Genomic DNA, 27,641 nt, shown 5'->3' on the forward strand with positions numbered 1-27,641 from the left:
TGAACTCCGTACAGGACTAAGACTGCTTGGCATGATCTCGTCAACTATAGATGTGGTTCCTTGGGCAAGGGTGGCACATGAGAAATCTACAGTGGGACATTCTAAAATTCATTCAGAAAAAAAAAAAATGCCTCTATCATCATATATGATTGAGACAAAACACAAAAGAATCACTAGACAGGCGGAAGAGTAAATCTGAAAAACAGATCAACATTATTTCTTCAACCACAATACCTAGTTTTGATGATAGATGTAAGTCAGTTAGGTTGGGGAGCACATGTATCACAACAGGTAACACAAGGTCGCTGAACTCCACAGGAAAAACCATTTTCTTCAAATCAAAGAGAAATGCTGGCCATATGGAAGGAGATACAGTATTTTCAAGAACTGAAAGGAGCTAATGTAAGAGTATTCTCCCAACATGACAGTGGTAACATACATAAATCGTTATGGTGCCACCCTAAGTCAGATCCTCATGAAAGAGGTTTCAAAAATTATGAACTGGGCGGAAAAAGTACTTGCTTTCCCTTTCAGCACTCCATGTGGAAGGCAAGGAAAATGTGATAGACTTCCTGAGCAAGAAGTAAATTCTCCCAGGAGAATGGGAATTGAATATAGATATATTCCAAGAAATAATAATAAGATTTGGATGTCCAGAAGTGTATCTAATGGCAACAAATGCAAACACAAAACTACCTCAGTTTTTTCAAGAAATCAGGTATGAGGGACAACTGGGATAGAGGTCTTCACCTGGCATATGTCTTTCCACCTTTCCCACTGATATATAGGATAGTAAAGAAGATCAAACCGGAACAAGTGGAGGTAATAGCGATCTTACCTTATTGGCCCAGAAGAGCCTGGTTTTCAACAGCATTAAAGATGATAATGAAGGAACCATGGCTACTACCAGTCAGACCAGACATGTTAAAACAGGGTCCATTATTACATCAGATCCCGGCAGTACTCAATTTAGCGGTCTGGAGATTGAGAGGAAGATATTAGAGCAAAAAGGGCTTTCAGAGCAGGTGATACATCCTATTACAGGCAAGAAAGAACAATACTTCAGAGATAGATTATAGGATTTGGAGAATGTTTATCTCATTTATGGGAAATGAAGCTGAGGCCAGATATCACAAATATTGCAATTTTTACATGAAGGATTTATAAAAGGTCTGGCAGTCTCAACAATCAAAGTACAAATATCAGCTCTCAGTGTAATTCTGGATAAGAAATGAGCAGAAAATAAACTAATGAAGAGATTACAATTAAAAGAATTTGTCCACAAATTAAATCTGTCACAGCCCCGTGGGACTTGAATTTAGTCCTGAGAACATTAATGGCAACACCATTTGAACCTCTAGAACAGGGTTGGCCAAACTCGGACCTCGAGATCTACCAACAGTTCACTTTTTCCAGGTCACCCAGCAGGTGCACAGGTGTAGTCATTACTCACTGGACACATTTCGAAAGATCCACAGGTGGAGCTAATTATTTCACTTATGATTCTGTGAGGAGACCTGGAAAACGTGAACTGTTGGTAGCTCTGGAGGACAGAGTTTGGCCACCCCTGCTCTAGAAGTAGTCTCTCAAACATTTAAAGTAATTTTCCTAACTGCAATAACATCAGCAAAAAGAGTGAGTGAATTGCTGGCCTTGTGGACAGAAGAGCCATATTTGAATATTAGGCCAGACAGAGTAATATTGAGAACAAATCCAGAATTTGTGCAAAAAGTGATTTTATCTTTTCACCTCAATCAAGACATTGTATTGTCATCTTTTGGTTGAGGGAAAAAAGCTGTTAAGGAGAAAGAATTGTATACTTTGGATCTGGTTAGAGCTACAGTCAGGTGCATAAATATTGGGACATTGACAGAATTTTCATATTTTGGCCTCTATTCACCACCACAATGACTTTGAAATGAAACAAATAAGATGTGCTTTAACTGCAGACTTTCAGATTTAATTTGAGGTTAATTACATCCAAATCAGGTGAACGGTGTAGGAATTACAACGGTTTCTATATGTGCCTCCCACTTTTTAAGGGGCCAAAAGTAATGGGACTATCAACTCAAAAGCTATTTCATGGACAGGTATGGGCTATTCCCTCTTTATTTCATTATCAATTAAGCAGGTAAACGGTCTGGAGTTGATTCTAGGTGTGACATTTGCATTCGGAATCAGTTGCTGTCGACTCTCAATATGAGATCCAAAGAGCTGTCACTATCAGTGAAGCAAGCCATCATTAGGCTGAAAAATCAAAACAAACCCAACAGAGAGATAGCAAAAACATTAGGTGAGGCCAAATCAACTGTTTGGAACATTCTTAAAAAGAAAGAATGCACCGGAGAGCTCAGCAACATCAAAAGACCCGGAAGAACACGGAAAACAACTGTGGTGGATGACAGAAGAATTATTTCCCTGGTGAAGAAACACCCCCTTCACAACAGTTGGCCAAATCAAGAACACTCTCCAGGAGATAGGTGAATATGTGTCAAAGTCAACAATCAAGAGAAGACTTCACAAGAGTGACTATAAAGGGTTCACCACAAGATGTAAACCATTGGTGAGCCTCAAAAACAGGAAGACCAGATTAGAGTTTGCCAAATAACATCTAAAAAAGCCATTACAGTTCTGGAACAACATCCTATGGACAGATGAGACAAAGATCAACTTGTACCAGAGTGATGGGAAGAGAAGGAGAGGAACTGCTCATGAAACTAAACATACCACCTAGTGTCATGGTGTGGGCATGTATGGCTGCCGATGGAACTGGTTCCCTTGTATTTATTGATGATGTGACTGCTGACAAAAGCAGCAGAATGAATTCTGAAGTGTTTTGGGCAATATTATATGCTCATATTCAGTCAAATGCTTCAGAACTCATTGGACGGCGCTTCACAGTGCAGATGGACAATGACCCGAAGCATACTGCAAAAGCAACCAAAAAGTTTTTTAAGGCTACAAAGTGGAATGTTATGCAATGGCCAAGTCAATCCCCTGACCTGAATCCGATTGAGCATGCATTTCACTTGATGAAGACAAAACTGAAGGGAAAATGCCCCAAGAACAAGCAGGAACTGAAGACATTTGCAGTAGAGGCCTGGCAGAGCATCACCAGGGATGAAACCCAGCGTCTGGTGATGTCTATGCATTCCAGACTTCAGGCTGTATTTGCCTGCAAAGGATTTGCAACAAAGTATTAAAAAGTGAAAGTTAGATTTAGGATTGTTTAGTTTGTCCCATTACTTTTGGCCCCTTAAAAATTGGGAGGCACATATAGAAACCATTGTAATTCCTATACCGTTCACCTGATTTGGATGTAATTACCCTCAAATTAAATCTGAAAGTCTGCAGTTAAAGCACATCTTGTTTGTTTCATTTCAAAGCCATTGTGGTGGTGAATAGAGGCCAAAATATGAAAATTCTGTCAATGTCCCAATATTTATGCACCTGACTGTATTTCAATCTATCCACAGAGTGTAAGCGATTTCAGGAAAACAAAGCATCTATTTGTTTTACCATACGGAATTAGATAAGGCCATAGTCCTACTAAACAGACCACTGCAAGATGGATAAGAGAAGTTATCTTGGCATACAAGAAAGAAGGACTTAAGATGCCGGAGATCCTTAGAGCACACTCGACTAGGGCTGTAGCTACTTTTTGGGAAAAGAAGTCAAAGGCTTCTGTGGAAGAAATTTGTAAAGCAGCGGCATGGTCATCAGTGCATACATTCACCTCTCACTATGCATTTAGATTTGTCAAATTCTTGCTTTGGAGATAAGGTGCTTCAGGAAGCACTTAAATAAAATTATTGATATGCAGAAATCATGAGGATTGGTTATTGCCCCCCCCCCCCCCTCCCCTGTTTTTTAAGCTTTGGCATGACCCAAGGTGTAGGCTGCCATGGAGGAACGAAGAAGAAAACATTGCATTATACTTACCGATAATTCTATTTCTTCGAGAAACTCCATAGGAGCCCATAATTACCCTCCCTTGAGTTTTTTCTAGGAACTGAATACAGGGAGACACTCAAATAGACAGGGAACCAGAGGAAGAGGCTGGAATATAGAGAGCGAGGAGGCGGTCCCCGAAAAAACTTCCTGTCTATACTAGGGGGAACAGGTCCTTTTCCCAAGATGTAGGCTGCCATGGAGTCTCTCGAAGAAACAGAATTATCGGTAAGTATAATCCGATGTTTTTTACAGGCTCAATATAAGTTTATTATACTGGACTTATGTTTAGACATTACATCCAGTATCATAACGTTACATGGAGCCTTTAAAAACTTGCATGTTTTTTTTTTTTTTTAATAATAATAAGGGATTAATATATTTATATTTGGTATTCCAGCAGTAGGAGGGAAATCACAAAGCTTTTATTGAATATTGTGTGTGTGTATATATATATGTCAGAAATCCACTGCACTCGCCACTCCCAGATTTGGGGTGGAAACCTGCACTCACTATTCCCAGGCCCGGGGTGCAAGTGGCTTGTGACCACATTGCTTAAATAAATAAAAACAGAAAACTCAGCACTCACCATTGTTAAATCACTCACAATAATACATAAATAATGGGGTTTTGGTTAATGGACTTATCAATGCATTTAAGCCAGCAGCCCACTGTGGGCTGCAGGCTTAAATGCATTGATCAGTCCGTGAACCAAAACCCCATTATTTATGTATTATTGTGAGCGATTTAACAATGGTGACAAGCCACTTGCACACCAGGCCTGGGAATAGCGAGTGCAGGTTTGCACCCCAAATCTGGGAGTGGCGAGTGCAGTGGATTTCTGACTTTATTTATTTGGTTAATTTTTGATTAACCTTTTTGTGATCACAGCTTTCTCATGCACCCCTGTGCAAGCTCATTTATATTAACCTGTGTCAGCTGCCTTTTTGGTAGTATGATAGAAGCTATGTTTGGTGACTGTCTTGGCTTTAAAAGCCATAAGTTAGTTATCAGGAAAGCTTTAAACCAGTTAACATTTTTTCAGGTTAAACTCTGTGATAGCAGTTACCAGGTTTCCATCAGCACGACAGATAGTGTAGGACCTGCAGAGAAATGGGGTCTACTGATGTGGGCTGCAGGCTTAAATGCATTGATCAATCCATGAACCAAAACCCCATTATTTATGTATTATGGTGAGTGATTTAACAATGGTGAGTGCAGTGTTTTCTATAATTATACATCTCTCAAGTCCCTTAGGGTGGCACTCCCAGGAATTCAAAACAGCGTTGCAGGTGCCTTCCAATAGAAACCATAAACTGGCCTCATACACAAAGTCCTGATAGGCAGCACTCTGAATCAATACCGGCAACACAGGCATTTAGCGATTATTCACTAAATGCCTGTATTGATTCAGAGTGCCGCCTATCAGGACGTAGATAGATAGATAGATATATATCTATCTATCTATCTATCCATAACCTTAAAACCACTGACAGGTGAAGTGTATAACATGGATCATCTTATTACATCAGCAGCAGCACACCCCTGTCAAAGGGTGGGATATATTAGGCAGCACGTCAATAGTCAGTTCTTCAAGTTAATATGTACGAAGAAGCAAATATGGGCCAGTGTAAGGATCTGAGTGACTTTGACAAAAGGCCAAATTGTGATGGGTAGATGACTGCGTCAGAGCATCTCTAAAACGGCAGGTCTTGTGGGGAATTCCCGGTATGCAGTGTTCAGTACCTACCGAAAGTGGTCCAAGGAAAGACAACCGGTGAACCAGCGACAGGGTCATGAGTGCCCAAGTCTGATTGATGCTCATGGGGAGCAAAGGCTAGCCTGTCTGATCCAATCACTACGGTATCACAAATTGCTGAAAAAGTACTTAATGCTGGCTATGATAGAAAGGTGTCACAACACAGTGTATCACAGCTTGCTGCTGCTTTTGGTGTTGTGTAGCCACAAACTGGTTAGAGTGCCCATACTGACATTCGTCCACCACCAAAAGCACCTACAATGGGCATGTGAGCAGGATCATGGAGCAATGGAAGAAGGTGGCCTGGACTGATACATCATGTTTTCTTTTACATCAATGTGGATGGCCGAGTGCGTGTGTGTCATTTACTTGGTGAAGAGATGGCAACAGGATGTACTATAGGAACAAGGCAAGCCGGCATGAAAGCAGTGTGATGCTCTGGGCAAAGTTCTGGGTCCTGCCATTCATGTTCCCGTCACACCTACCTAAGTATTGCAGACCAAGTACATCCCTTCATAGCAATGTTATTACCTGATGGCAGTAGCCTCTTTCAGAAGAATAATGCGTCCTGCCACATTAAACATTGTTCAGGAATCTCTTGAGGAACATGACAAAGAGTTCAAGGTGTTGACTTGGCCTCCAAATTCCCTATACCTTAATTTGATCCTGTATCTGTGGGGTGCCGATGATGATGATGATGGTGGTGATCATCATCAGCAATGCACACTCTTACCACCACTAAAAAAGGTGTAAAGATCTGTTTGGAAATATGTGCATTTTCTTGTGCACTCCACTTTACATAGCAAGGAATTTTTGCACTTCATTAATAAAATATTGCCCCCATTATTGGGTGCAAAAGTACCATTCAATTAGATTGACAGCAATATTATGTACTAAATTTATTATATAAAATTGTTAATGGGCATTAAAATATGGATAAAAAGAATAGGAGGCACACAATGGTGAAGTATGTTTAAAACCCAGCTCTTTACTGACAACAATTAAGAACCACTCACATATAAATATGTGATAAATGGAAATATCACAAACAGCGCATCAAGAAATGGGACCTATAGTCATACCACATCAGCCGGCACCCTTGGCGTCCTCTCCAATCCACCAGCGCTTCCAGGACTGATGACATCACAGCATCTCGGTCATAAGCCAAGCCCAAACATGTTTCATCCTGAAGAACTTTCTCAGTGGGTGGTTCTTAATTGTTTTCAGTAAAGAATTTAGTTTCAAACATATTTCACCATTGTGCGCCTCCTATTCTTTTATCCATGTACTGAAACTCTGGCCTTTGGGACAAGGTCTTATAGGAGAAGCTGCACTACAAAAAAAAACAACAAAAAAAAACGGACAATACCTGGACTTTCATTTGCACTATACAATTTTGCGCAATATAGGAGAACATATTTACCTGTATTAAAACATATTTATTTATAAAGGGGCAACATAAATTGTTACAACTCGATATATGTGGCCCCCTTATAAAATATTACTACCAATATTTCCTCTTTAATATAAAATACGTCTCTCAATCAAATTAAACTTTTTTTTTCTTCAGCAATCAATTATGTTAATAAAATTATATTATGCCCATAATATTAGTAATTTTTCTCCATTATCAATACATGATTACCTTCATTAAAACATATGGGAATAGCCATCTTCTGACTGACCACAGAGATACAGTAGTTATATAACTTATTTTCTGGTGGCTTAAACAGTCGGACATGGCTGTTGAGTTTCAATTCACCGACCAAACAAAATAATAAATAATATATTTTTTAATCTCAAAAAACTATTTACATTGAAAAGTGGAGAAACTTTGTTTTGGAATAATCCAGACACTGGAGATTTAAAATATCTGCTAAAATAGTTTAAGAAATAAAAGGAATTCATTAGCTTTTGCTCAATAAATATCAAAATGAACAGTATATATTACTACGTATGCCTTTTAACAGCCGTTAGTAGCAAAGACCGTAACATGTTAATTCTATCCTTAAGTGCTGGGGGAGTTTCTGCTCCAAGAGAAACCCGTGTCTGGAATGTGTTGAGCGATGCTTCCACTTCTTCCTCAGTGATCTCCTCAGATGCAGATAATTGAGAATATGGCTTCTTCAGTGTTTCATCAATGCGGTATGTAACTTGGGTTCGCAAGTGGTCTAGAAAGGGAAATTCCAGTGAATTTTTTCACACATCAACTCAGATTCCTCCATTTTCACAGTTAAGAGTAAGAACCTGGGTTATAACTTATAAGACCCGTATAGAACTTATAGGGCTCTATTTATTAACATTATTTTTACTAAAATAAAGTGAAAAAGGGTGTTTTCACACCCTTTTCACATTATTTTAGTTTCACCTGTAGTTATTACAGGGCAATTGGAGTAGAATTAGTACAATTCTACTCCAACCCCTAGTATCACTTATTTTTAGTAAAGCAGATCGCATTTCCCATAATTGTAATGGGAAATGTGATCCGACCAGAGTTACAAAAAATAAATTGTAAAAAAATACCAGGGGAAGCCCTGTGATAATAACGCTACCTGGAGGTGGCGTTATCCAGTGTCTCCCCCCGGTTACCGAGCTCCCACTCTGCTCTAACGGGGAGAGCAGAGGCGGGAGCCGGTACCAGTAATCAGCTATGTGGTCTAAACAGACCCAAAGCTGATTGCTGTAAAAAAAAAAAAAATGTAAACATTTTTTTTTTTTTTTTTTTACTTACCTGAATCCAAGGACCGGTGATCGGGCCTCCGGTGATGGCTCCTCTCCGGTCAGCTGGTCTCCCATAGTGCACTGCGGCCTGGTCATCAGGTGATCGGGTCCCAGTGCAGTATGGGAGATCACCTTATCGGGAAGCCCGGAGAAGATCACCGGAGGCCAGGAGGATACAGGTAAGTGTAATGAAGGGAGGGGGGCGCGGGGGTCCGCGATCGCGGGGGGCGGGGCTTAGCGTCGGTGGGTGGTAGCAGCGACGGTGGGTCGGCGCATGCACGGGCTCTTAGTCGCGGTATTTTCTAGAGTGCGGATGGGATCCGCAGGGACAGAGCTTTATCACAAGCTCTGTCCCTGCAAGGTATTTATAGTAAATCCCTGTGATATTGCCTGAATTCACAATGCAAATTCACGCGGTAATATCACACTACAATCCGCATTCAATATGCGGATTGTAGTAAATAGAGCCCATAGTATCTTACATATAATGGAACTCAATTTTTAAATTTGCAATTCTCTTGGATGTCTGCTAGTGTAAGCCTTAAGGTGCCCACACACATACCCATCTGCCCACGATCAGCTGATGTGTACGATTTCCCTTGAAACTCTCCCTGGCAGCTCAGCACACGATCTCCACACGATTTGGTGTCCAGTCTTCATACGATCTCTCCTGCAGTCAGACTTTTTACAGTGCATCGCCTCCTAGATGGTCATATCTTCCCTACTGCACGGCAGATCTGTAGATGCGATGTGCGACCAGCGGGGACACGCACTGCATCGTGATCGTGAGTGGGGACTCACGAATTCCTCACGATTTGGCCATATTTTGTCGTTCCAATGTGTCGGAATCGGCCATATCGTGTAAAATATCGATGTGTGTGTGGGCACCATTACCTTTTAGAACTTAATATACATACTGTGTATATCTGCTTCAAATGGGGTTTGAAGCTGCCTGTACATACATGGAGCCTGACCATATCATAAACACAAAACAAAATAATAACCTACACCTAAAGATGGCATAAATGGCACTTGTGTGCTATAGAAAGCCTGGCTCAGAAGTGTGTGGTGGAAAGCCCTGTATGCCATCTTTCATGGTATATGGACCGTATAGATGGATGCTGTTGCATCATTACCATCCACTTTGTCATACAGGAAGTGCCTCTGCAGCCATTAGTCAGCATGACTGCAGTAACACTTCTGCAGCTCTCCAGGGTCCTAGTGTGATTTGGACACAGACCATTTTACATGGTGTCAGAAGTCTGGCTGTGATGGCACAAGGTCTCCTATGTATAAATCCGCTGGTCTTTGACAACACCATCACAGAAGCATGGCTTACGCTCAAGAAGCAATGGTGTGTATACTGCCGGCCATGTCTCCCAGAGAAGAAAAGATACAGGTTTACACCCTGCTCAACCTAGCTGAGGCTGTTGATAAAGCAGACACATTTGTCTATTCAGAGGGGGAAGAACCCTCTTTGAGAAAGAACACCTTGTGTTAGTGGATTCATATTCCAGTTGGTTTCAGATAGATTATATTCCCAAACTGGCGAGAACCACAGTCATTAACAAAATGAAAATAAATAAATGAAAACTTTCTGCCCATGGCACACCACCCATGCTACTTACTGGCCATGCAGTTCATAAGTGGTGCATTCCTGACTTTCACCAGTGAATGGGACATTGCACATATCACCAGCAGTCCTTGCTATCCCCAGTCCAACAGACTAGTATAAAGGGCAGTACGTTCTGCGGAGCACTTGTTAGACTGAAACATCTACTTTTGCAATATTCGGATAGTTTTGTACCATATTATTTTCTTCAAGCATTGGTAAAGGTCCCATCTGTAATTTACACACATTGGAGCTGATGTATAATTTCGGCAATAATTTAGCACAAAAAAAAAAAAATCAGTCTATTATCGGTAGAATGTAAGAAGGATTCATAGTAAAATCGCAATGCAAAAAACAATGTGGAGTGCTAAACTATGCAGTTCAAAGATACAATATTTATCATTTCAGCTTATCCCAAATGTGTAGACCAACACCATTGTGCATATTTCAATTACCCATTACCAGCAAGCTAGGATTACAAATACTAAATAAAAATAGATCATATTGTGGATCCATTTCAGTTGAAGTGAGCAGGAGCCTTCATCACAGACCACTAGTAACTAGTAGGCCAAGAAAAAGAAGGGGCTGCACTACATGGGAGGTCTACATGGGTGGGCTCTCCAGATCCCACTCACCTACCTTCTTTTGAAAAAGTTATTTCTACACCATCTGAGGCATGCGATAAACAGGAGCAAGAAAATCTGATAAATATTTGTGATTTGAATGATGCATATGAGGTTTTGCGAACTACATAGATATTTATCACAATAATTTTCCACGGAACAAATCATCATTTCCTGCCTAATAGACTTGACCGACACTTTTTTTTTTGTGCAAAATCCATCTTGTCACATCGGCCCAATTCATATATTATATATTCATATATTATATATATATATATATATATATATACATATACATACACACACACACATACATACATACACACATCCCCCTAACAAACACCATCAAGTCTATATTAATCTATTTAGGAAGGATAAAATGTTAAATATATATTATACAATTTCCCTTCACACTCTACACCATGACCTAATGAAAAGGAGAAGAGTGGTATGTATGGCAACTAGTATATTTTTTTAATGAAAATATGAAGGGTGATGACCTATCAATAATATCAAAAGAGCAAGAGTCCCCAGGTCACAGGAGACTCTTGCTCTTTGGATATTATTGATAGGTGATTTCCTTGAATGAGACGGTGGATTCCAGACTCCATTGCTCTGCTATATCAGGTCATCACTCTTCATATTGGATACTATTTTATTGTCTTATTTGTATTAGTCTGTCTTTTTACTTTTCATTAAAAAAAAAATTACTACTGGCCATACATACCATTCTACTTTTCATTATGAGGATGAATATATATGGTGAGGAGACGATGGAATACTGAATTATATATAAAAGAAACCTTTATGAGTCGTTGCAGCGTACACCGAATGCGAGTAGGGTACGCTATACTTACCTTCCTTTGAAATCCCCCATCTATTAAGTGGTCTCTTTCTGGGTTTCCATAGGGTGGGAAGATAAAGATACCTAGATACGATCATCCTCACACACTGACATGTGACTTTGGGTATGCTTATATATCAAAACGTCTAGATTGAAAAATTACTACTTCATAAACATCAAACTGATACACGATAAAAATATTGTATATACTGTCATTAAGGAACCTTTGTATGTTATGTTTTTTTATATGCATCATATGGGGATCGGCATGAATTTCTGAAACTCTAAGAGGAATGATGGTCAGAATGAATTTCTCTCTCTAAAAAGGATTAAGTATCTTCCACTTCTTTATATCACTTATATCATCTTCTTTATGTATATCCAGCGCCACCTTGTGGCACAATCATTTTGTGTGGTGTTGAATATTAAGGGTTTAGTGAAACTATCTTTTGTGCAATACAAGGGGCTGCAGGTTTTGCGCACCTACTACATAGCCATTTTTTCATATGCCATGCTGCATTCGGCAGCATGGACCCCGCTGACACTATATTGCCCGTCGGACCTGCATGCTGATCTGATGGGCGATGATCCCGGACGACGCGTGGCAGCGCGCATAGTCAGCGACATAGCCGGTAGACACTGGCTGACAGTGACGTGAGGTGAGGCAGAGCCTGATAAGAAAAATTTTTAAGAAAATATTACAAATATCTTCTTTGTATTATTCTAATCATTTTTAGAGTCAAAACTCTGCGGTAAAATGTGTATGGCAGGTGAGACACTGCCTCCCCTGTTTACCTTTTCTGCACATCCCTGTTCAAAACACACCAAATTTCCAGCACTATATACTGCTACACCTTTGTATAATGCCCACATGAACCATCGAGTTCACATATGTATGTGTAAATCTGGCACTGATACTAGCCAGTGCCTCCCCAGCCATCTACCTCATCGCACATCACTGCTGGCTGATGTGCAAGAGGATTTAAATGAGAAAAAATTGTGGGTGGGTGACCGGCAGAAGGCTTTCTCCACGGCATTAAAGCTGTAACAAGCATTAAGTGGATCAAGTAGGCGCACTGGCATATAAAGCAGCACTGCAAGTCTAAACTTTGTATTGTTTGTAAATGACCCTTTGCAATACTTCAGGGGAGGGAAAATTATTAAGAGTTTCGATTTAGGATGCGGACAAAAGTACTGGAGCAAGTAAAATAAAGGTGGTATTGCCCAAAAAGACTAAAAAAAAAAAAGTTATGATGAAAAGAATGCAGTGGTAACATGTACTGTCACTGTATCACTATCTCAGGATAGTGGACAAGCTGCCAGAAACAAAGGAAATGCTTTATTATTAAAATAAGAGATTTATTTTAATGTTATATTAGAATCATTATTTTTTCTATTTGTGAACAATCTGTGATCTGGTCCAGGACTCGGCAGAACATTTTTAAGAGTCTTCTTACTGCTGCAAGCCAGCATTGCCGGGGAGTTTAGCAGTGCACAGCTGCCCTGGGTAAGTTTTTTGTTAAGCCGTGTACACCTTGCACAATGCGACGAACAACATTTGTGCGGTCATTTGACAACGCACGATCTGGTAAACGACCACACGATGTGTCGTTCACCAGCCGCATCCACAACAATGGGGTCGTTGATTGAACATCATGTAGGCTCCATTTGTCGATGCGATGAATGACCTCACAGTTGCTCAGAGTGGGTACACACTTGCTGATGTTGACGATATGTCGGACCGATCTGCCAGATCGTCTAGTGTGTACCTTTACACTGCGGTGACAGATTTATCGCTGCAATAAGTGGCGATTAAAAAAAAATCTTTAATTTCGCCATAAAAATTATAAATAGAGCACTAAATTTGTATAAGCCAGCAATGACATTTTTACTGGCTGGCCAATTTATAACAATTCATTAATTACAAAGTTACACGGTCTATTCTATGCAAAACTTCAATTAATATAGTATGTGAATGTGCATAGGTAACTGCATGTGGCAATCCCACCATTTCCTGCTAACACCTCTATTGCAATGTTTAATGGTTATACAAGCCTACATATTGATGTACTCCTCCTTGTGCACAGACTACCCTCCCAATAGTAAAGTAACAAGGATCCCGTGCCTGAGGGTTAATAGAACACAGACGCGCTTAACTGTTACCAGAGAAATGTATTAAAGAAAATGTGACAGACTGGTCTAGACAGTAACCTTGAGTCTCTCAGGAAATAAAGACGATTTTCTATACTATAGGTTTCTGCCAAATTCCAGCAATATGTGCGTGTTAACATACCTTCACATTGTTATATGTGTATGCCTGTCTGCATGTTTCTAAAGTTTCATTACAAAACTTCTAAAATATACAGGTCACTGGCAAAGAAGAATACTAAAAGCAGAGGCCTTTCAAACAGAAGTGGATCAAGTAGTTTTTAAACATACAATCAAATAAATCATAGTCATGTAGAAAATGCACAACTGTTGTGCCTATAAATGTGGCTAGAATATCTCCAAGAGAGGAGCCCTGAGAAACTTTAAATATGGATGTACAGTATGTTGGGAGAATGTCTGGCAGTTGCTTTGGCAGATATGACCGGTCAAACTGCTAGCGTTCCACATGTAATGTTATCTAATGTGATGTCAGCATGGACCTTGGAGGGAAAAACCACCAAAGAAAATAGGAATGGGATATTCATGTATAATTCAGTTCTGGGATTCTACAGCTCTGGAGAGACTTATTTATTTATTTACAGTTTGTTATATAGCTCAGCATATTCCGTTGCGCTTTACAATTGGAAACATTTATAGAACAAAACTGGGTAATAACAGACAGATATATAGGTAGGAAGGCCCTACTCGCAAGCTTACAATCTATAGGGTTTTCAAACCATTTTTACTTGTGGCAGAAAGGCATGATCAGCCAGTTTCAGTAGAGAAAAAAAAAAGTTACGACAAGAACTCTATGAGAACTCATCACCTTTCTGTGCATGTTTGCGAGTTCAGTGGCACAAAGAGCTAAGGGAATGTAAAACAGAGAAGAAGAGTAAAACAGTAAGATTATATGTCACATCCTCCATGTGACGTATCATTCAAAACAACTGCACAGTGCGGAGTGCTTTTTTCGAACAGTGAAAGGTTCTGAAGATTCTGTAAAGTGGGGCACATTTTCCTGGCATGGTTTAGGTGCAGTCAATAATTCACTTATGAAGCACGGCAAATGCTACGTAATGAAAGAGTGATCACCACCACCCATATATCTCTCTGTATATTTTAATTCACCCCACTTGTAGTTCAACAGGATTCTGCCAAGGTGCAAATTGTTCCTTTTTTTAAAATAAGTTTTCGTAGCTTTGAGTCAGGCCCCATGTATGGTGCCAAATAGTGTAAGAAGGAAAGTACCAACGTTACCCTAAACTCATGGCTTTCTCAGTTTCCAGATGTATATTTATGGTCTATTCTGGAACATTTCCCACCAACCATATGTCACGTAAGTAACTTTGTTGCATCCTTTCTGCACAATTCCAAATACAATTGGAAACATTGGTAGATTCCATGCCACAAGTAGTCCAATTACCTAGTAAGCTTTTTTTTCTTTCTATTGGCAATCACATATTTAACCACTACCTATCTATAAACCCTGCAATTATTGGGGGGACACAAACTTGTGGTCTGACAGTGATATTACAAGCAAAGTATAGATTAATCAAAATAACTCAACTCTTCGTCAATTTCCAGGACAACAGGATCTCTGACATTCAGACACCAGTGCCTCTAAGTGATCCTTCATCCCCTGGCAGAGAATTGATAATTTGTTTTTTAAATCTAATTTTATTAGCATTTTCTGAATGACAACAATATATGGCAATGAAAGGTAAAGAATCAAACAATCCATTGAAATAGGTGTAACGGATTTAAATCAAACAATTGGCTTCCATAGCCTAGAAAAAAATAATAAGGGACCAATACACATTGTACATATATCACAACATTTTCAATAAAATAATAAGGTAATAAAGAACAAAAAATAGAAGAAAGGAGGAATGGGGGAGGAACACACACGAGGAGAAGGGGGGAATTTGTCTACCATAAAACAAGGACGGATCCCCATAAAGTCACTATCCATAATATCATAGCCTATTTTTCTTAGTCTTAAATCCTCCAAGTGAGCCGAGCTAAGATTCCCGTAATAATTGTCTGTGCAGGAACCACTCTGTCTTTTCGAATACACTAAATATCTGATTTTGAGTAGTGTGATCTAATTTTTCTATGTAGAGGCCCCATTTTTTTTTATAGAAACCTATAACTCCTTCTCTGGATCAGATTGAGCAGTTCTCCTATTAAAAAACAATGTCTGAATCATTTTCCTCTTCACCTCCGCCAGGGAAGGGGGAAGAGCAAGTGATCCAGTGCATAAGAATAAATTTGTTTGGAGACTGTCATTAGCATGGTAAGTATAGGCATCAGTAATTTTCAAGACGTCCCCAAATTCCAGCCTGAGAAGTTTGCACATAAACACATGATCGGGTCACATGCAATGAAAAAAAGGTAGCAGAACTAATATGACATTTGTAACAACTTTCCACTCTGCAGAGGGTTGAAACGAGCGTGCTGTGCCGGAGAGATATATGCCCTCTGAACAGAGCGAATATGTACTTCCTAAAAATAGGAAGAATTAAGTATCTTCATCATTGAATCATAATATTGAAGTAGTTGCGATGCCTCAGAAAGGGATGGAATATCTCTCCGCCACTGTACCAATAGCCTATGCCAGTTAGTGTTCAAGGAGATATCATCCAATAAAGAATAAATATGTTTAATTCTGTACCTGAAGCGTTCACAAAGGACAAGGACACTGTTTACTGGATCTGTTCTGGATTCTGAATTGTGCACCATAGATGAGGGAAGAGAATACAGGTAATGTCGCGTTTGTATATACATATAAAAATTTGTTTGTGGGAGATCAAATCTTTCTTTAGGTGTAGAGAACTGACACATACCGCCTCCAGGGACAAAAACTTAGCTGAATTTGATAGACCTTTGTCTCTCCAGGAGTAAAAATACACATTGGAAAGAGAGGTTTCCCCAAAGAGGGATGCGTGAGGATACTAGGTGGTTTCTCTTTAATTTCCGGTTAAGTGTCAGCCAAGCATAGTATATATCGTGGAGCAAGGGGTTAGAAAGAATATGAGAGTGGATGTCTAATGGTTTCGAGTGTAATAAGTGAGTATGGTTTAAATACGGTCCTATCTAAATTCTTATCAGTGAAAACCTCGCTTTCTAGCAGCCAGTAAGCAATGTATCCGAAGAAAACAGAGAGAGTAATTGTAATAGTCTGGTACCCCGACTCCTTCTGAGCTCCTTGAAGCTATGACTTTGTTAAGGGCTACGTAGGATTTTTTTTATTTCCAAATAAAACGAGTTGATATTGGTCTAAGACGGAAGACGTTTTTCTTGGAAATACTGATAGGCAACATCTGCATTACATAGAATAATTTGGGGAAGAGGATGCTCTTAAGCACCGCAACCCTACCCAAGATAGAGAGTGGCAGAAGTTTCCAATTATCTAGCATCGTGCTTACCTTGGCAATAAATAGGGGAGACATTTTCTTTGTATAAGTGAGAGAAGTCAGCCGGAATTTGAGTCCCCAGATATGCGATTTTAGAAGTGTTAAGTCGGAAACCAAAAGTAAAGGGAGACACTGAAGAAGGATTGAATGGTTTTTATGCAAGGGTAATAATTCAGATTTAGGGGTATATTTACTAAGGTGCGGGTTTTTAGAAGTGGTTTTGTTGCCCATAGCAACCAATAATATTCTACTTAACATTTATCTAGCACCTTCTAGAAGGTAATACCTTAGTAAATATACCCCTTAGAGAGGTTTACTCGATATCCCGCTCTTGACCTAAATGACTAAATTATTTGCAGGATTTCTGGGATTGAATACTCCGGGTCAGAGATGAAAAGCAGCATGTCATCTGCATATAGAGCTATCTTCAAGTCAACATCGCCAACTCCAATACCTTTGAATATTAGGGAAGACCTTAATGCAGTGATTCCCAACCTTGGTCCTCAAGGCACACTAACAGTCCTGGTTTTAGTGATATCCACTGGTCAGCACAGATGGTTCAATCAAAATGATGGAGGTTCTAATTAAGTCAGCTGTGCTCAAGTATGGTTAACCTTAAAACCTGGACTGTTAGTGTGCCTTGAGGACCGTGGTTGGGAACCCCTGCCTTAATGCAATGGCCAAAGGTTCTAAAGCAATGGCAAAAAGGAGGGTGGATAGAGGGCAACCCTGTCTTGTCCCTTTTTGTATAGTGAATGGTGTAGAGAGAGATCCATTACACGAAATGAGAGTCTGAGGTGGAGAATACAATAGTTTTAAGATGCGTATAAATGCATCAGGGAAACCAAAATTTTAAATGGTTTGAAATAAATGCGACCACTTTACCAGATCAAACGCCTTTTCAGTGTCTAACGATAAGATTGCATGGTCCTGTGAAGTGGAAGTTGAGGTGGACACTTAAATCGCTGATAGTGCTCTCCTGACATTGACCTCCGAGTGGCAGCCCAAATAATGCCTTTTTGATCTGGGTGAATAATGCCTGGTAGAAGAGTTTTCATATGGTCTGCTAGCATTTTAGTGAGTAGCTTGTAGTCTAAATTAAGAAATATAGGACCTGAATCAGACCCGCACGCAAGGGGCCGCTCGCTCGTACACTGCCGATGTCAGACCGTGCATGCGTACGATTCGAGTGCGCAAACTACTCGGAGCCATCGGAATCCGCTTGCTCGCCCAGTAAAGACAGCCCAGTGAAATGAGTGACAGGAGAGGCCGTTTGTGGGTGGTAACAGGTGCAGGACAATAATAACGGGGGTGTGGAGGTGCGAACGCAGGCGTGCCTGAGTGTAGCAACGCCATTTCAGAGGCATGCATAATTATCAGCCAGCGTCATAGTACACGTCACCTGCCTGTTTTTTACACTGAAGTCCTCGCAGCGCTTGTGGTAAGGCAATTCCGATGGTCCTCGATGCACCAATGTTTTAATACAACTCCAGGAGGTGACATGCGCCAGTGGGCATCTCTACAGATGCTAATGGGCGTCTATAGAGACAACACAAAGTGGGCGTGCTTTTGCCTTTCCGAGCGATCGCCTGCCATGCCGTCACTTAGCCGGCTCTGAATGAGCTCCATAGGGCGGTATGACTCCGGGAGGGTAAGATCTCTGCCTGGTTTCGGCAGGACTTTTAGAATGGCTGAGTTAAAATGGTAAAATGGGGGGGGGAGGGTAAATTGGGAGATTCCAGAAGAGAGTTGAGGACTGTCACTAATGTGTCTCCTATGATGGGTAATAGGATCTTGTAAAAATCTCCACTGTACACATCTGGGCCAGGTGCTGTATTTCCTTTCATAAGTCTAACTGTATTTGAATTTCTTCCTTGAGAAATAGGGGCCATAAGTGACTGAGTCAAAGCGGATGGGAGCTTAGGACAAGACAGGTTTTCCCAGAGATCTGAAGGGTGAGGAGAGATGATAGATGAATCTGTCTGAGTGCAATCGGTACCATAGTAAAGGTTGGTGTAGAATGAGCGCATAACTTCTGCTATTTCGGCGTTGGAGGTAGTCAGAGAACCTTGAGATGTTCTTCAGGGTTGTGTGTTCACGGGGGGACAAAAGCCATTAAGTAGGTTAGTCAGAAGTTTTCCCGTTTAATTACTGAATTTGTGAAAACGATAACTGATGGAAAACAAATATCTATCTCCTAACTGATTTAAGAATTTGTCTAGGTGTGCCTTAGCTAAGAGGTAGGATTGTTTAAAGTAAGGGGTGGGATGTAATTTATATTGCTGAAAGGCTGCCGTCAGCGACGCCTGCACCTCCAACTATTGAGTGGCATATTTTTTATTTGTAGCTGCGACGTAAGAAATAATATCCCCTCTGAGTACAGATTTTGCTGTCATCCAGAATAAAATGGGATCTGACTCTAAATGAGTGATAGTATTGTTCTTATATTCCTCCCAGGAAGATTCCAATCGGTTTCTGAATCTAGCAGACTTGGCAAGGTATGTGGGGAATCTCCAAAGTTTAGACACGGTACGCAAAATAATTGAGGTGAGAGCATGGTCAGAAATCGCGATCGCATCAATTTGGGCGTCCTGAATATTAGGGAATATTGAAAAGGGAGTAAAGTATGTAATCTATTCTAGAGAGAGTATGATGCGCTGCTGACAGGCATGTATACTCTCTCTCGGTAGGGTGTAATGCTCCCCAGGTGTCCAATTGTAATCTTTTAGCAAATAGAGGGACTCCCGAATTTGGCAGGGAGGGTGGGAATCTAGGCGACTGATTTATCTAGCTATCCTGAGGAAATTACATTGAAATCACCTCCTAGTATTAGAGGGGACGAGAGGAGGGGAGTGAGGAGTGCAAGAAGTTTCTGAAATAATTTTTTTGAGTAAACATTCGGGGCATAGTTATTGCATAAAGTGTATGTGCGACCTTTGATGTTTACCGTAATAACATATCTGCCTTCAGGATCAGAGAGCGGGGACAATACTTCCAATTGAATATGACTTTTGGCTAGGATAACAACTCCCCTAGATTTAGAATTAATGGCACTGACGCCTATAGCCTGCCAATTGAGCATGTTAAGTTTAGTAATTGCTTCATGGAGTATGTGAGTTTCCAGGAGTAGGGCTAGATCTTTGTTCTGTTTAGTGAGATGGAGAAGAATTTTTCTCCGTTTAGCAGGGGAATGGAAGCCACCGACATTCCAGGATCCTATGCTAAGGGAAGACATAACACAGCTTAAAGCATGAAAACTCATAAGGCCAGACAGGATATATCTTATGGGGACAATTTGTAAAGCAATGAGGGGAGGGGGAGGTGAGGGAAGGGGAATAAAAGATGAATAGAATATTATAATATTAGCGCAGCGGCAAGGATAACATTGCAAAGATATCTACATATATCAATACAGATTCTGTGATCTGTGCTTGTAATGAAGAAGGTGGGCGTAATTCCACTATTTGATACAGCTGTCCTCCTGAGGAGCAACATATCTCAGCCGTGGGGCAGGTCACTTATGTCAGCCGATGCTGCCTGAGATAGTCCCTTCAGATAGGCTTTAGCCTCAGCGGGTGAAAGGAAATCTCTGAGAGATGAACCATCGTAAATGCACAGGCGAGCTGGGTATAGCAAACCAAACTTGCGGCTCTCTGCAACTAGTTGGGAGCAAATAGGTGAAAAAGCTGCTGTGTGACTGTGTCTTTCTAAGTCACAGGTTTCTTTGGGGCTGGGGAGACAGTGTCTGTCTCGGCGTCCGGCGCCATATTGCCGCGCTTCTTTTCCTGTCTCGCCGGCAAGGGTCCCTGTTGTGCAGTGGGAGCGGGGTGGCGGTCCACATAGCGGTCCATGGGAAGCGTTTCGATGTTACCCGGGTGAGTGGGGGTATGGTGGAGGCTATTGTAAGCCTTTAGAAGGCGGCGGCAAGGTAACGGAGCTGAAGTAGCTGCGTCCTCACTCCATAAAGCCGGAAGTTAGAGAATTGATGGTTATTAATTAAGGAATTTGACAACTTATGTTAAGAGAACCGATTAGACAACTGCTACAGAACTCACCAATTGGTCTCCATACAAGAGATCAAAATTAATCTGCCTACCTCTGACCATACTGTCTTGTTACCATGTATTTTGTGTGTTCAGACAATATTTACAGTCTAAGTTAATTGTTTAATGAGTATTCTGAAGCCTCAAGGTATTTTAGGAAATAGTTGATAGTGTGATTTGCAAGGTAATTGTGCTTTTTACACAGAAAACTAAAACACAACAACATCAGGGAGAGGGCAGATAAATGCCGCCCCCCTCCCAATAAAAAACCCACCAAATAAATAATAAAAAAGAAACACCTCTTACCTGTCATAATCTTCTGTAAACTTACAATCAGCAGATAGATATAAAGCAGCATCTCATCCCATCTTTGCCATTCAGCACCCTGTGGATAAGAGACTCATTAGTGCAGGGAAAGTTTAAAAGCAATTGCTTGTAACATCTCTATTTGCTCAATTTGGCCACAGTATGTTATGGGAACAAAGCAACAAACTTTATTATGACCATTAATATTACTATATCTTCATGTGATAGCCTGTAAACTGCAAGCAAATACCAATTTATAATAAACCGTAATTATTCTGAAGTCGCAAGGTATTTTAGAGTGCTTTATGTGAATTAGTACAACATACACAGAACACAGCATAAAGCAAGCTCTGCATCTCTGATCCCGTATGTGGGTCGTGTGCTTAAGTCTGTAGGTAAATGCTGGGGATCAGCTCTGTGGGTTAGAATGAACCATTTCATACTACAGCTTTCATGTGAAATGTTCTTTTATACAGAAGTATGGGTTTCACCGAATTAGAAATTTCTTGAAACTTGTCCCAGAAGAAGAAAGAAAAAAATAATAATCATTTTAACCCAATGCCTACTGTGAGAACAGTTTAATATAAGCAATTACAGGTCTTAATCCTGGATTACATACAGCAGTCTTTTGAATTAGACAAAATTTTACCAAATAGATTTTTAATTAAAGTTGACCAACAAAATTAATCGGAGCTCAGCTGGCAGGGGTGTGGGGCGCACAATATATATATATATTTTTTTTTTATTATGCACCCCACACCCCTGCCAGCTGAGCTTTGAATGGGCAGTATTTATTTTATTTAAAGCTGGAAACGCTGATCTCTGAAGCGATCAGAAGCCTCCGATTGCTTCAGAGGCCAGCGTTCCCAGTGATGCAGCGCACGGGTGACTTCATCCATGATGAGAGAAGCCTGCGCCTGCTGCTTTGGATCTAATTAGATTCAGTCAGCGGCAGTGTCTACGCGGGACGGTGGGACTGAAAAAGCCGTGGACTGGAGCGGGGCCCAGCGGACACCGTGAAGAAAGGTAAGTACTGCACAGGTGAGTGGGGCCTGTTCTATACTGGGAGGGGGCAAAGGATAAGGAACATTACTGGGGGCTCAACATAAGGGGCTCTGAATAAGGGGCACTACTAAGGACATTACTGGAGGCTCTGCATAAGGGCACTACTAAGGACATTACTGGAGGCTCTGCATAAGGGCACTACTAAGGACATTACTGGGGGTTCTGCATAAGGGGCATTACTGGGGGCTCTGCATTAGGGGCATTACTGGGGGCTCTGCATAAGTGACACAACATAAGGGGCATTACTACAGGGGACACTGCATTGGTTTTTATTAATAAGAAAACCTTTCAAAATTGCATATAAGACTTTTTTTTGTTGCGGCCCACACACTCTCAAGACCTTGAATATTCGTCCAGGTTGGTATTTTGAGTTTGACGTGCCTGGTCTACAGAGTGGCTAGGTGGATTCTATGAATTAGAACGACAAGGCTGGGAAAGTAAAGTATTCCAATAACTAGCACATAAACAGCAAAACTTGCTGTTACTTTGGCCAAAGCAACAGTAAAAATAAGGAGAATCAATAGATTACAAATGTATGAAAAGTCATAACAGCCCTGTAAAATTGAATGATAGGGGAAAAAGGAATCTGTACAAAATACCAACGGAGATGTCGGCTGTCAGTACACTGACAGCAACATCCCGATGGTTGTAATCCCGATAGGGGAACGGCGAGTACTGTTCGCCTGTCCTTTTGTCCCTTTTACACCCTAACCCTCCTTTTTTGTACCCTCATACTAACCCTCCCCGCTTAGTGCCTAACCCTAACCTCCCCCGTTGGTGCCTGAACCTAACCCCCATGTGTGGAGCCTAACCTTAACCTCCCCCCTCCCGGAGCCTAACCCTAAGTTCCCTGGGGGTGCCTAAACCTACTTTCCCCCCTGTGGCTGATATTTACCTTGCCCTGGTCTCCTTACGATCGGGATGCGGGCTGCCGGGATTCCGACGTTGGCATCCCCAGTCATGTCGGGGATTCCAGCGCCCTCTCGGTGATCAGGATTCCGTCAGTCAGCATCCCGATCGTAGGGATATTAACCACATCCCGGGAAAACATAACAATGGACAAAAAAAAAACACCGAATTAAGATAAGAAAAAGTGATGTTTATACTGCTAACTAAAATATGTAAAGTTTATAAAGACAAGTTCAGTGCCAGTATTAAGAAAATAATAAACAAAAGTACCCACTTAATTACTACAGATGATAATCACATAATAGCCAGGGGTTATACTGGGATGTCTTTTAAAAAATGTCAGAGAACTCCTTGGTGGACCCATTACAATTTAGCAGGTGGTATATAATCCCGAAATATTTCTAGCAAGAGGATTGTGACCGTTGCAACCAATTAATTCTTGCTCACCTGGTTTTCCAGGCGCAATGTGGAATTACCAATGAAGTACAATATTTGGTATAAAGAAAGGGAGCGGTCTTGAGGAAGAGGAGAGTCACAACTATTTTGGAAGGTCACCTCTAGAATCTTTGCCCGAAGTAGTTGGTTTTCAGTGCTGCAAAGGAACAGCTCCCTGTAGAACAAGTACAGAATGCTATGTAGTTAATAGCTGGAGACAATACAAATAAATATTCTAAATATTAATCAGAATATTAAATTACACTAAACTTAATGCAAGTTCATCTACTGTGAAAAGAATGTTTTGTAATTTACACATGTGGGTATAAGTCTCTTGCCCTCTAATTCCTCAGCATTTCTGGAGGAATGCCAATACATCATTTTATGTACATAAACAAAAATGTGAACTAGACTAAAGTTTGAGCCTGTTTATATACACACACTTGGTTATTTTGTTACTGTATTTGTCTCAGACTCCTCGACTGAGGCACAACACTTCTGTCCTTAAATATTTGATGCATTTGTGCACAAAGCAGTTGCCATTATCCAATGCTATATCAATACAAATAACGTTACTAAACCTCCATTTTAAATACAAGAATGTGTGTGTACCAGTAGGGGTTAATGATCGTGGTACGTGACTCTGGTCACATTCTGATCATTAGTATAAATCTGTAGGTCTCTGTATTGAAACAGCTAAGCCTTGAAAAGAAGATCCTGTAGAAAGAAAATCATATCAAATAACTTGTTGACTGCAGAAGTAATAGTTGAACATTTGCTGATCATGCACGGAGGCGCAGAAAGTTGCTGAATATGCCAATATGTACAGAAAATAGTTTGTGCATAAACATGTGTATGGCCTTAGACCCCGATTCAGAGCTGCTCGCAAGCGGCACAATGTTTATGCACAGTGCATGCGCTGCACCCGGCATGCGAAAGCCCCGCCGAGCGACTGAAGCTCAGTCACTACGGGGCTCACAACAAGACGGGGCGGCTATCGATGGTGAGTGACAGCTCACCCTTTTTTGTGGGCAGTTAGGGGAGGGGGTTGCTGGACAAACGCAGGCGTTCCCTTAGCGTTTGTAGGGAGGTCTTACTGACATCACTAGTTATGTCAGTAGTGTACTTCCTGCTCTCGTCGCAAGGTCGATGGTCTCAATTATCGCGATGGTCTCCTGACATGTTGTGGGTGGTCTCCCACAGCTCTGCGAGCGGCTGGAGAACAAAAAAAAAAAAGAAAAAACGCCCACAATCCCAGCGTGCAGGCAGCGGCCAGCTCTGAATCACACCTTCGTGTTTTGTTTGTGTAGCTAAAATAAGAGCGCTAACAGTTCTTCAAATGTGCATAACGGTATGTAGTAAATAGTTACCTCTGTTGCCGTGTTTTTAGGAGAATAAAATAGGGGAATATGAAGTCTGCTATCCTGTTTGAATTCATTGTAGGTAAGTTATCAACTTCCACTGCTATAGAGAGCATGCGTTGTAGAAGGAAAACCATCCTATTTACAGGAAATATGAATTTAGAAGAGAGACCAAGTCTGATTCATTCTGCTTATTTTACAGAATATAGAACAGGGAAAAAGCGACCCCTTACCTTTGTCTGTCACATTCAGAACAAGTACCCGGTTCCTTATCAAAGCCAATTTCAGAAATGTTATCCATTAGCCATTGTATGACATTTCTGTAACAGAGACAAATGCTAGAAAGTGTTTTAACAGAAAGGGCAGAATTTACAAAGCAGCGGCTTCCCGGCAGGTTGCAGGTACATATTTAAAAACGGCACCCGGAGTCAGTGTAAAGCCCGGCGTGCTTTACACGGACTCCGGTTGCAGTTTAAAATATTCACCTGCAACCCGCCGGGAAGCAGCGGCTTACAGAAGCTGCTGTTTTGTAAATTCTGCCCAAAGTCTAATTGGTATTGGAGCATACATATCCACCTCAGATGGTTTATAGGTACATTGCTTTTGCTACAGTATCTGCTTTTTTCAGCCAGGTATTAATAAAAAAAAAAAAAAAGAATGTATTGCCATTTGATAAAACACTTTAACTCTCTTTGCTTTGTAAACAACTGTATACAAGGAGTAGCTTGGTCACAACCCATGACCTGCAGATATGTACAAATTAATTGGTTGACAGTTATCTGGATGTGGACACCACCATTAAGCTTCTCAGCTGTGTGGCCATATAGGACGTTTCATGATCAGAGTGCTGGAAGCTAAAGCCGGCTACACACGGTACGATGTCCCCACAGCCCGATATGCCCCCCCCCGCATAGCGTGGCATGGGATCATACATCGCTTCTCCAGATTTCTTGTGCAGCATGAAAAATCTGGAGGAGCAGTGAATGAACCCATGGGAGCGCGCAGTGGACGAGATCATACCCACACACGGAACGATATAGCGGCGATATCGTTCCAATCCGTCGGATCAGCCGCTATATCGCTCCGTATGTGGGGCCCTTAACACTTCTGATCAGTGTCCCCTTCAGCAATGTTCCATTCCCAAAGTTAGCAAACACTTACTTGGTGTGCTTTTCCATTATAGGAGCAGTACATCTGCTTAGGCTTTCATCACTGAGACTATATTAACTCTTCCCTGGGATCCCCATTGGGACTCAGATATCACCACAATTAGAGCAGATTATGGAAATGGAAACAGATGTATCACACCTATCTTTAAGAATGGGGAGCAGTGAGCAAAAGTGAAGGGAAGGAGACATGCTAAAATGCCAATGGAGTGTGTAAGGTCTCCAAATTCTGCAAGGACGACAACGACCAGCATTGGCTTTTGATTTTAACTTAAAAACATCAGAAATTTGGGGATTTTTACAGGTAAAACCAAAATCCTGAATCATACTGCTATGATCATCTAAACAAGTAAAATGTGCCATTTTTACCTTTGATTATTGTATACTAGGTGGAACAAGACACTCTGCTAAGGGCTAGCTGTAACAAACCAGTTTCATAAAGTTTATGTATATTGTAGAGCTTTGTGGTTTGCTTAGGCAGGACCCTTTAATCACTTCCCTGGCATGGTCGCATGTCAGAGGAGCCTGCTTGCCGCTACTGAAAGCTAATCTTCCAGCAGCTGCCGGGCGATACACATCTACATATACACACATATTATAATGTGTGTGTGTGAGTGTGTGTGTGAGTGTGTGTGAAATGTCACCAAAATTGTAGATTTTTTTTAAATGGTCAATTTATGTAAATAAGAGCAATTTTGATCTTACTCAGTAAAATTTTATTACAAAATATGCATATTTGTTAATAAAATTATACTGAGTCGGGTTTGAATATCCATTTACATAATTTAGTGGGAAAACAATGTTTTAGGAATGTTTTTGGAAAAAATATTGAGTTAAGTGGTTAACAAAAGATCAGAATGTTAAATGTAGTGTGCAAGCCAGAAGAGCAGTTTATAACATATTCTCAATTTGCAAACAAGCAGCAATGTTCAACAGACTTTGTGGATTTACATATACCAGTGATTTAAAAAAATAAGTTCCTTTGTATTGGTCTACGCCTTCTGTAGGTGGTCACAAACACTTACTTAACATTACTGAAACAGTCATTGGAAAGCATTGTTTTACAAAGACATCTCGTTAGGGACCGTCGCTGCAAGCATAGCTGGAAGTCATCATCTAGAGTTTGTACTACGTACTGAAGAAATAGGCAGCAAGTCTGGAGTTCCTTAAAGGAGGCAAGTAGAAAACACAAATTATATGGTAAATATATACATACACCCTTGTCTAACGGCCAAACACTGTATAGTTCTCATATGCTTGTATTAGGGCATCTGACAAGTAA

General features: G+C 40.8%; 1 protein-coding gene across 5 annotated transcripts in view; it reads right to left on the minus strand.

The window, feature by feature from the left end:
- Positions 1 to 7,485: 7,485 nt before the first annotated feature.
- SIMC1 (SUMO interacting motifs containing 1) overlaps positions 7,486 to 27,641 on the minus strand; it is a 54,935-nt gene continuing 34,779 nt past the window's right edge. For 3 of the 5 annotated variants that reach the window (XM_088475763.1, XM_088475762.1, XM_088475765.1), the window contains exons 5-10: positions 27,385 to 27,524; positions 25,427 to 25,513; positions 25,203 to 25,331; positions 23,845 to 24,007; positions 21,424 to 21,502; positions 7,486 to 7,881 (exon numbers count right to left, since the gene is read on the minus strand). In XM_088475763.1, coding sequence (XP_088331889.1) covers positions 7,661 to 7,881; positions 21,424 to 21,502; positions 23,845 to 24,007; positions 25,203 to 25,331; positions 25,427 to 25,513; positions 27,385 to 27,524 — 819 coding nt within the window. In that variant the 3' untranslated portion in view covers positions 7,486 to 7,660. Of the gene's footprint in view, positions 10,275 to 21,423; positions 21,503 to 23,844; positions 24,008 to 25,202; positions 25,332 to 25,426; positions 25,514 to 27,384; positions 27,525 to 27,641 lie in introns of all 5 variants that reach the window. The other 2 variants (XM_088475764.1, XM_088475767.1) reach the window with 2 other exon arrangements.

Source organism: Taudactylus pleione, unplaced genomic scaffold (genome assembly GCF_031769625.1).
Source record: "Taudactylus pleione unplaced genomic scaffold, aTauple2 ptg000178l, whole genome shotgun sequence".
Taxonomy (NCBI): domain Eukaryota; kingdom Metazoa; phylum Chordata; class Amphibia; order Anura; family Myobatrachidae; genus Taudactylus; species Taudactylus pleione.